General features: G+C 46.3%; 1 protein-coding gene across 2 annotated transcripts in view; it reads right to left on the reverse strand.

The window, feature by feature from the left end:
• Positions 1 to 9,853, reverse strand: part of SHB (SH2 domain containing adaptor protein B) — a 69,951-nt gene extending 60,098 nt beyond the window's left edge. Inside the window, exon 1 of one of the 2 annotated variants that reach the window (XM_063319956.1) lies at positions 8,973 to 9,853. In XM_063319956.1, the coding sequence (XP_063176026.1) occupies positions 8,973 to 9,554 (582 nt within the window). In that variant the 5' untranslated portion in view covers positions 9,555 to 9,853. The remainder of the gene's footprint in view (positions 1 to 8,972) is intronic. The other variant, XM_063319955.1, reaches the window with a different exon arrangement.
• Positions 9,854 to 11,392: the final 1,539 nt, after the last annotated feature.

The following is an 11,392-nucleotide window of genomic DNA, read 5'->3' on the forward strand; positions in this document are numbered from 1 at the left end:
TGGAAAACTTCCCAAGTACTTGCAGTACACTGCAACCATGAGTGGTTCTGTTAGTTTTTCAGTTAGAACTGGAAACTATGGTCAGGAAGTCCAAATTACTGGCTGGTAGCTGAGAGGGGAGCATCGAATATTGTCTGCCTGGACTTCAGTAAGGCCTTGGACTGCTGGGTCCAGTTCTGGGATCACCTGTACAAGAGAGACATGGACATACTCAAGAGAGTCCAGCTCTACAAAGGACATGGTGCACTTCAGGTACGAGGAAAGGCTGAGCGAGCTGCGACAATTCAGCAGGGATCTTATAAATGTGTACAAATAACTGAAGGGGGCATGCAGAGAGGACTCCTCTGGTCAGTGGTACACAGTAACAGCAGGCAATGGGCACAAATAAACACAGGAGCATGCATCTGAACATCAGGAAACACTTTTTCCACTGTGAAGGTGACTAAACACTGGTACAGGTTGCACAGAGAGATTGCGGAGTCTCCCTCCTTGGAAACATTCAAAAGCCATCTAGACATGGTCCTGGGCAACTGGATCTATGTGACCCTGCTTGAGCAGGGTAGGCCGGACAAGTCAATCTCCAGAGGTCCCTTCCAAACTCAAACATTCTGCAATTCTGTGATTCTGTCCCTGAAGCAGAGGCTAAGCCCCTGGTGCCAATTTCAGTCATTACCAAATGTCTTCTGGTAACTATTTCAAAATGTGACTTTGAATACAGATGGGGAGACAAAAATTAATCACCAAGCTAAGACTAACTCTGCTCCAGAACTTGTACCAGCCACCTCTTATGCCATAGGACACTCAGAATACAGGTTGAAAAAACAGAAAAACACACACACTAATTCTTATTGTCCAGGAATATGACAGGACACAACATTAAGATTGAAATGTCTATGATTACTGATGCAACCAAACAGATAATAGCTGGACAACACAAGGAAAGACAAACACAGGCACTTTTTAAAAGGAAAAAGTATTCCTTCAGAGTTTTTGCTTAGAACTTCTAACCTCATACCTAATATCCTATACCCCTTACACCTCTGTTCAAAAGGAATGATTACTTTGTACCATGTAATGAGCCCAGAAATTAAGCACATGACAGCTCAGAACATGTGTTCCTAGCAGCAGTGTGGATCTCTTGGATTTGGGAAGATATCCCAGCACAGGAATACATCCATCTTGCATGCTCTCCTGTGAAGCAAGAGAGGGTACAAATGAAACAGTGGTGCAAGCATGCATTCTTGTTCATTGGGGGCCAAGTGAGCATGATTCATAGACATTAAATATACAGGTTGCATGGAAAGAGGTGGAAACAGGACAAAGGTCCACCGCCCTGCCCAGTTCCCCTGGGGCAGTTGTATTACAGCATTAGCCTTTTCAAGAATAAGGCTATGTGGAACATAGCCTTACTCCCAGTAAAGAGTTCAATAAGCACATCTTAGTTCAGAAGGGACATTGCAGCTTGGTGTATGAACTTGCCAAGCCAGTGTCCATCATATTTGAGAAGATGTGACAGTCCGGTGAAGTTTCCACTAAATGGAAAAGGGGAAACATAATCCCCATTTTTAAAAAGGGTAAAAAAGGAAGACCTAGTGAACTACAGGCCAGTCAGTCTCACCTCTGTGCCCGGCAAGATCATGGAGCAGGTCCTCCTGGAAACTCTGCTAAGGCACATGGAAAATAAGGAGGTGATAGGTAGCAGCCAACATGGCTTCACTAAGGGCAAATCATGCCTGACAAATTTGGTAGCCTTCTATGACAGTGTTACAGCATTGGTGTATAAGGGAAGAGCAACTGAGATCATCTATCTGGATTGGTGCAAAGCATTTGACGCTGTCCCACACAACACCCATGTCTCTAAATTGGAGAGACACAGATTTGGCTGATGGATCCCTTGATGGATAAGGAACTGGCTGGACAGTCACACTCAATGAGTTGCAGTCCACAGCTTAATGTCCAAGTAGAGGCCAGTGACAAGTGGTGTTCCTCAGGGGTCAGTACTAGGACTGCTACTGTTTAACGTCTTTGTTGGCAACAGGGTGTGGAATAATTACTAAAATAATCAAAAATACAGCATTGTTCACACATTAAGGAAAGGTATAAAATCAAAAGGCTTCTAAGGTAGAATACAGCCGCAGCTGGCATGCGAAGAATGTGCCCATCTGCAACTCCCTGTACAATATTCCTTGCAAAGCAACATGGGGGACAGAGCAGAATGTAACCTTCCATGGCCCTGCCCTGTGATATACAGCAGATATGGGAACGAGATGGTACTATGGAACTGATAAGCTGCATACCTGCTACCCTGAGCCAACAGTCTGTCGAATTTTGATGAAATGCTGTCCTTTGTGCGAACTTTGCTCATTATAATGTCATTATAATACCAAAACACACCTCCATCCCAAAGGATACCCGCCTCCAAGGTGCGACCACTCCTCCTTGAGTCTGCGCCCTGAATTTTTCGTAATCTATAGCTTTAAATGTGAAGCAAGAGAATTTTACACCAATCATAATAAAAGTATGTATGACTAAAGTCACTCAAACTCCACCTTGAAGGTAAAAAATAATATAAAAATAGTCCAAAGAAGGGGGGATATCAGGGAAGACACCACTGTGAACAAGTCAAGGAGGACTCCATCACAGACTGCCTTTGACTTCCGGGATCAGTCAACGGGCTGAGCCTTTCTTCCCCCTCATAGGGATGTCTTTGCATAAGACTTAGGCTATACTGAGTGCTTCCTCAGGAAACTTAGAAATCTCTCTAGAGAGTCTCTTTCCTATATTTATAGCCAGGCTGTGTTGTTTAGAACTTTGTCACACATTTTGTATAATTAACAATACTTTTATTTGCACGTGCTTTGCAGACAGTGCATTTATCACCAGCAACCATAAGAACCTATATATCTGTTGCTTAAATAAACTGCACTGTTTAAGTAGATAGTCATTTTGGTTTCTCATCAAACATGACCAAAGACTTGAGGGTGGCCGTGCTAGTTCATGAGCATGACTACACTGAAGGTGCAGTCCACTGTTAGTGTATCCAGAATCGTAACAGTTTAATATATTAAACGCAACTGGACTGATAGTGCTGAATTGGGCACCATTCAGAATTTAAACCTAGCCACAGCTAGCCTCCCACCTTGGTGAGGAGTGTTAGAACACAAGGGGGTTTATTTTCTGCCAAAACCACTTTGCCCCTTAACACAACACAGGGACAGTTGGACTGAATGCACCCTCAGCAAGTCTGGTGACAACACAAAGCTCTGTGGAGCAGTTGACATGCTGCAGGGAAGCGATGCCATCCAGAGGTTCCTGGACAGGCTTGAGAGGTGGGCCCATGTGAACCTCATGAAGTTCAACAAGGCCAAGCGCAAGGTCCTGAACCTGGGTCATGGCAATCCCATGCACAAATAGAGGCTGGGTGGAGAATGGCTTGAGAGCAGCCCTGAGGAGAAGGCCTTGGGGGTGTTGGTGGACAAGAAGCTCAACATGAATTGGCAATGGGTGCTCACAACCCAGAAAGACAACTGCATCCGGGGCTGCATCAAAAGAAGCGTGGCCAGCAGGCCAAGGGAGGTGATTCTGCCCCCCTACTCCACTCTGGTGAGACCCCACCTGGAGTACTGCATCCAGGTCAGACCCCCCAAAACAAAAGAAGGGCCATGAAGGTGATCAGAGGGGTGAAGCACCTCGTCTATCAAGACAGAGTGAGAGAGCTGGGGTTGTTCAGCCTGGAGAAGAGAAGGCTCCAAGGAGACCTTATAGCAGCTTTCCAGTATCTGAAGGGGGCCTACAAGAAAGGTGGAATGAGACTTTTCACAAGGGTGTGTAGTTATAGGACTAACAGGATAATGGTTTTAACCTGGAAGAGAGTAGATTTAGATTAGATATTAAGAAGAAATTCTTTACTGTGAGAGTGGTGAGGCACTGGAACAGGTTGTCCAGGGAAGTTGTGGATGCCCCATGCCTGGAAATGTTCAAGACCAGGTTGGGATGGACCCTCGTCTAGTGGGAGGTGTCTCTGCCCATGGCAGGGGGATTGGAACTAGAAAGTCTTTAAGGTTCCTTCCAACCTAAACCATTCTATGATTCTATGACAAATCAGTCCTCTCGCTTGAATCCTCATTTCTCACAGTAACTGAGGTACTTTTCTTTCAATTGTTTGGATCTGGTTACTGCAAGGGTATACACATAATACACTCTTCCAGAAGACTACCACTCCCTCTCACAATCTCCATGTGTCCAACTGCTTTGTACTGCTTCCTGATAGCCTTTCTCTACTTGGATCTCTGTGTTCAAGAGTCTAAAAATTTGGATGGTTCTCAGAGCTGAGACTGTCCCAAGTTGTGCAATAAACTGCAGATGCCAGGCATACTTGTAACTGGACAGCCTACCACATCACTTTGAACAGCCCCAAAGTCACTAAGACTCCACAGGCTCAGGTAATAACTGAATGTCTTCTGATTCATAAGACTGTGATAGTCTCTTAATCATGAGACAGGCATACACGGGAAAACGCATTTCTAGCTGCGTCATAGCAACATGGGATACATGGAAAAAATGCATCTTGTTGCCTTTATGTGTGGCCTTGCCCAAGCCATCCATGCAGGTTCACAGACCAGTGGTGACCGGTATCTTTTTCTTGAGACCTTTGACTCAAAGGTAGAACTATATGCCTATGGGAACCACATGCAGGGAGGAAGACTGCTTCCAAGTTGAACCAGTTGTAAAGTGTGGCAGCTTGACATCCTGCTGCAATGGATTAAACATGAGAATAAGACACAGACTTACATTTGTAGTTTAGGATCTCTAGAAACCATATACTTTGATATAAGTAACCCAAACGCTGCTTAGACATCTTTCAAGTGTTTTCTCAGTGCACCTCGAAATACCAGCTGCAGGACTCTGGTAAATACACCTGACTTGTTCTCACTTGCAAGATCAACTAAAATTTAGACCTTCCATATACAGAAATAAGACAAACATCTTCTCAGTGTTTACTAAGAGGTTTTCATTATACACAGTTATTAATAATATCCCATGGAGCCTAAGCACTTTTATGCAAGACCTTAAAAGTTAAAATTTCCACAGTCTATTGCAATGTCAGAATGGTACTTGTTTCTTACATAATGGGGTGAAAGCTTTCAAGGCAAACCACTTTTGCCCTCGTGCTTAGCAAGCAGCTAGATCTCTGCACCACACACTTCTGAGGTGGATCCCATGGAAACAAAGGGTTTGGGTTTTTTTTCTTATAAAAGTATAGAATTCACACATAGACATTGTTTTCAGATCTCTGTAAATCAAGTCTGCAAATACACTGCCCTGAACAGTTTCTTGCCTGATTGCTGCTGCCAGACAACATTTACTTGCTTTTGTACTGGATCAGCTCTGCCTGTGCAGAACTGAGCTATTGTCTACAGCATCAATTATGTCCTGTGGAAATGGATCCTGCAACTTGCAGTGTCTTCTGCATTCAACATCCAGAATTGCAGCTCAGTTCTGCCTCCACTGCACAGGAGTGCAAAATGCTACTCATGAAATAATTATCTTTTAAAGGACAAGTACGCTACAATCCCAGGTTTTAAACCTAAGAATATGATACAGTTGCTCGTTGAATAGTGTTTCAGGTTTTTCAGCTGCAAAGCCAGGCAGAGAAACGTTTAGGCTCAAAAAAGTGTAACAGGTGAGAAAATACAAGTATCCTTTCACACTGACACTTTCCCCTCAACTATTACTCCTGTCATGGATTTACACACACCACACAATGCCACGTAGAGGAGAGTCACTCAGGAAGAATTCAAATTGTTCTTTTAGTTCACCAAGTGGTTTGTCTATTGTGCTGATGCTAACCCAAGTCTCACATTTATTCTTACACAAACACAGTAGCCGCCAGGCTGTGCCAGCATATAGCTACATTGTTCTGGCTTGCCTACACTCATTTGTTTGCCACAGGAAAGATAAGAAGCTAACATCTCCCAGGCCAGTACTAAAGATGGAGGCCGGTAATTTCTTACGTTGTTCTGGCTTGCCTACACTCATTCGTCTGCCACAGAAGAGCTAAGTAGTTACCATCTCCCAGGCCAGCACTAAAGATGGAAGACAGTTTCTTATCCTCCATGCTGGAACTGAGCTCCTTACACCATGAATTCTAACATAGCCTGCTCTCCTTTGTTTGAAGATAAGCATCACTGTTAAAGCCCCAAAACCTGCCTGATTGTACTACCTAAATAAAAAAATCCACCCACCAATTTGAATTCAAAGAGATCAGGCAATGATGACTCTCCCTTGGGCATCTGTTGTAGAGGTTAGTCACCTCATTATTAAAGAAGCATGGCAATTTGGGTTTCTCTGCTTCAACTTCAGTTGGTACTTCTACCTCTACACATCAAAGCTTCCTGAACCCCAGGTATATTACATGTCTGTGGTTACTTTTACAGCCTGTGCCTGGAATCTTGGAAAATACAATCATGCCTGACATTGCTTTTAATCTCCATCTCTTTTACTTCCTGAATCAGCTAGTCTATAATTTTTTTCCTGGGAATTTTAGCTAACTAGTCTGTCATTATTCATACTTTGCCATTTGTCCTTTATATGTAACCACACCAAACAAGCACCTTCCTGAACCTCCTTTCCATTCTAGTAACTCTTTCAAGCTTAACACACAACTGAGCTCTTCAGCTAAATCTTTGCTGATGACCAATCTCAAAAGTTATAAAATTGCTCACTGAATTTGTTGAAAACCATACTTCTCAGTTAACACATAAAGGAAAACAGCACTAGATCCTTGTACATCAATAAGAAAAAACAGAGGTGCAAACACTATTGGATGGTTAAACAGTAACATACTTCTACAATGACAGACCTATATGGCAACTAGACCTTTTTTCATTTCTAAGGTACTTACTAGTTTAAGCTATGCTACTCACAGATTTTTCCCCCCTCTGTGTTTTTAACATTTCTATCAACTCTCCTGAATGTCAGACCTCTATTTTTTTTGACACCACTTTATTGTCCCCTCTACTATATCCTTACAGAAATCCATTTCCACTAGCTCTATTTGCCACTGACCTAGACACACCATGTTAACTAAATTCCACATTTTTTCTCCTCAATGAAAGGTATAGGAGAGAAACAGTTCTCTGCCTACCCACTACTACCACTGTTTACCAGGTTTACCTGTGAGACTTTACATTTCAGGGCTGTGAAATGAAAGAGAAATAAAAGGAAATAACACAATTAAACAAAAGGCAAGCTATGTAGCTCCTCACAACCAAATTCTGTTGAGGCTGGGGGCAGGCACACTTACCTTTAGAGGTGTAGGGACAACTTTATTTCTCAGATATGTTAAGATTTCCTACTTGTCACATATAGTTCTCTCTCTCAAAAAAGGAAAGAATGTAACTATGGCGTGAGTTTTCTGTATCTTTTTTTAAAAAATTGTGGGCTGCTCATTCAAAACAGCAGCACACAGATTTATGACAACACAAAGTAGCAGGTTTCATAGCAACAGATGTAGCTTCTGCTTTGAGAATTGCTTCAGTAGGGTCTAAAATTGAAAGCTAATTAAAAAAAAATAAAAATCATGCCCTATAAAAAAGAAAAGAATAGCAGTTGCACATGGAAGCATTTTGCCCTAAGCAGTTATTTTCTCTGAAATATGAAGTTGCTGAAAGTATATGCCTAAGAGCAGATACATGGTATCAAACCAAGCAATTGAAAGAAGACTGAACATACTGAGACTGTAACATAGACTAACTTTAATGAATCACTTCCATGACAGAAGTTGCTTCCAGCCAGGAACTACACCTAAAATGACAGACAATGTAATAAATTCTAGACTTTTAATGTGGTATCACCTCACCATCACAAGCTGGTTGATTTGGAATTCCACCTAGAAAGGATATCATTTGTCAAGTTGTCGTGGAAATATGTCACTACTCAGTGCAATCATGTTACATATCTAAACACATACACACAGATCATTGAAATTGATAACATTCAGCACATACTTAGAATTCCTGTGATGTGACTATTAAACTGAAGTTGTAAATTCCAATTTACAAACTGGAGAAATATTATTTATTATGAAAAAACTAAACTATACCGACAGGACCAGCAGAGATAGGGGGATATGTACTGTGCTTACAAAATAATTAACACTACTTCCCTCCGCAAAGCTTCCCAGCTGTAAACCATGTTCCTGAGCCCAGCGCTTTCCAGCGTCTACAGTATTTTCTTAATATTTGTAGAGAAGGACCAGAAAAAGATAGGAGAACATTTGCAACTGAGCCAGTAGATAAAGAGTTTGTTTCGGGTATCTGCCAGTTGGAAACACAGTTATCATGGAAGTTGTGATGCTGTCGCAACACAGGAGTTTGAACTATTTCACTTTTGACACTAAACTAGGAAGCAAACAAGTTATTACTGAACACGTGACAAATTCTCTCCTTAAAAACAGGTGGTCTGACTTGAGATGGCATCAGATTTTTCATTTATTTATTTATTTATTTATATATGACTGCTCCATACCACATACAATGGGGCTGAGACCACAACTTTGGGTCACAAGCACGGAGCTTCTCAAGTGACCCCAGGCCTCCCCAAACACCTTCTCAAAGGCTAACATCCTATTCTGCAGCACCGTACCAACCCAAGAGCCTTGGTACCAGTCATGAGGCCGGCACTGCACTGTGCTCCAGAGCAGGGCTAGGCTCACCTGCAAACCTGCCCCATCAGAAGGGAGGTGAGTTTGAAAGCCCAGAGGACAGGGCACAACCACTTCAGGTGCCAGCCTTGCACACACCCTGCCTGCCCTGGGATATTAAAAAGGGCCAGGCCACCCAGTGAAGCATGATGGAGACCAGTGTCTGCTCTAGGAAGCAGTCCCCTCACCAAAAAACCTTCCAGGGGCTTACATAGTCCTAGCCCTAATACCTAGTCTGTGGGTGTGGGAACAGGAGCACAACACTTACTTTATCTTTCATGGCAGAGGGGACAGAGGTCACCAGCTGCTTGGAGCCCCTGCTGAGCTTCTTGCCTGTGCCATCGCTGCCACTACCGCTCTCTACCTTGATAAGCCGGTGCTTGGGAGAGATGTACTTCACATCAGGTGGTGTCACCGGACGGCGTTCGCTGTGGCTGCGAAAGAGGTGCGGGGAGCCGGCTGCACAGGTGGTGGGGGGCATGGCGCAGCACGACGAGGAGGAGAAAGCCTTTGGGGCCGCCTCGCCCAGGTCCTCGGGCACGGAGTAGTCTGGGCGGCACATGGCACGCAACTTGCGCAGGGACGAGCCAGGCCCACTGTAGGGGTCCTCGAAGTCGCGGTCTTTCTGGGCACGGTAGGCACGGAGCAGGTCACTGGTGTCGTCGCGCAGGCAGCGGTGCGGAAAGCCCGGCGAGGTGTGGTGGTGACGGTGGAGGTGCGGCGGCCCGTCGGGGCGGGGCACGCTGCCGGCACTGTTGCACTTCTCTCGGTAGTCGGGCCGCGGAGGCTGCGGCGGGCTCTTGGTCTTGTTGTTGCCCAGGCTGAAGTACTTGTTCAGCCATTTGGCCATCGTCTCTTCCGGCCGCGGCCTCTCAGCACCGCGCGCTGCCCCCGGCGCCCCGCGCGCCACACGCACTCTCCGCCGCCGCCCGCATGGAGAAGCGGGACGGCGGGGCGGGCCAGCCGCCCCCCTCCGCGCACACGCCCCTACCGCTCCCAACGACTGGAAGGGCCCTGCTTAGCTCCCCCCTCCCCGGCGGGAAGGAACCGTTCCCGACCCGCTCCAGGCGCTCGACACAGCTCCGCGCCCTCCCCCGGGGCTCTCGCGAGCGCAGCCCCGGCTCCTCCGCGCTTACGGCGCAGCCCGGACTGACCTCAGCACGCACCGGGCAAGCGAGAGACGCGTCTGCACGCAGGCCCGGCCGCCGGGGCCCGCCCACCGCCGCGGCCGGGGCGGGGGGAGCCGGGCGGGGCCGGGCCAGGTGCCGGCGGGCGGTGGCTGTGCCGTGCGCTCCGCCCCGGCCGGAAGGAGGCGGGCCGACCAGCCGCTCGATGGCCGCAGGGTGTGTCCTCCGGCGCTCATGGTTGTCTCCGCGTAAGGCCTGGGAGGGACAGGGTGAGCAGCAGCCGCCGCCAGCGCCTCCGGGGAGCGGGGAAGCGTCCGTACGGCCTCTTCCTGTGCTCCGCGGCAGAAAGGAGGTGGTGCTGGGCCAAGGCTTCCGCTCTGCGTTCGTGAACTGTCGGGGGAGCGGAGCCGCCGCTGTGAGGATGCCGGAGGCACAAGTGCCTTTCCCTTCCTAGCTGGTCTGAGGTTCAGGGGCTTCTGTCTGTCCCACAGCCTGTCCTCTGGAGTGGCCGGGACACCTGCAGCTAGGGGGATGCGGTCTCAGCCACTGTCGGCGTAGTTTGAGCTCTGGCTATTCTAGCACTGCTCCCTGCATGTCCCCCTCCCTTCCCCTCAGGGGGGTCGTGCGTCTTCAGCTGGGCCCAGCTCACAGCAAGCCCTGCGGTTGGCTAGGGCTGATGATAAGTAAACAGGATATTGAGTATTTTGTTGTTAGGTGCCTTTGCCTTGTGTGTTCCTAGGTAAGGGCTACCTGCTAATCAAATGCAGAGATGATACCTGTGTGGGTCATGCTGCTCAGCTTGCATGTTGCCAGGAGGGTTTGGCATTTTCTGGACCACCATAGTTGTGACCAGTTAGTATTGCTCTTTTTATCTTTCTCCATCTGCCCAAACATAAACATCTACTATAGCAGGTTTTCTCAAGTTCTTTCTGCCCAGCTGTCTAACTTGAACCTTTAGTCACGTTTTGCAGTGCTGCTTATAATGATTTGGGAGAGGAACTTATTCTTATATTCTCTTTTTATATTCAGAATAGGGGAGGGGAAAGAAGAGAAACCCTATATCTATTTGTCATTACAAGTTACCTGTTGCCTGTTACATTTTGGCAAACACCTGTGTAGTGCCCTGTTGGCACTGTTGAAACACAACATCAGAGTCATACCTGTAGTATATTTTACACAGCCATTCCCGGGCATGAATTCTGAGGGCAGAATGGAGTCGGTTATCTTCACTACTTAAAGATGGATTGGATTTTCACGTGAAGGTCTTATCTGTTTTTAGGACCATTTTAACCTTGCTTTTAGCTCCACATTCTCTATAGGAGGCCTTGTCCCAGCTTGAATGCAAAGGAATGCCTTGAGTTTGGTCATTATCACGCAGGTTACTTAAGGTAAGTGTGTCCGTATGTTTTAGTGACCTCCCGAGAGCTGAGTTCCTCCACTATGAATACAGAGTTTAATTATAATTCCTTCCTGGCAGGACTTCCTGCAGCATTGCCATCAGCTTGTGTGGAAAGGAGGATAGGACGCCCCCTTTACTGGCTTGGGCAACTGGAAATTGTAA

This window comes from Chroicocephalus ridibundus, chromosome Z (assembly GCF_963924245.1).
Source record: "Chroicocephalus ridibundus chromosome Z, bChrRid1.1, whole genome shotgun sequence".
In the NCBI taxonomy this organism is placed as follows: Eukaryota; Metazoa; Chordata; class Aves; order Charadriiformes; family Laridae; genus Chroicocephalus; species Chroicocephalus ridibundus.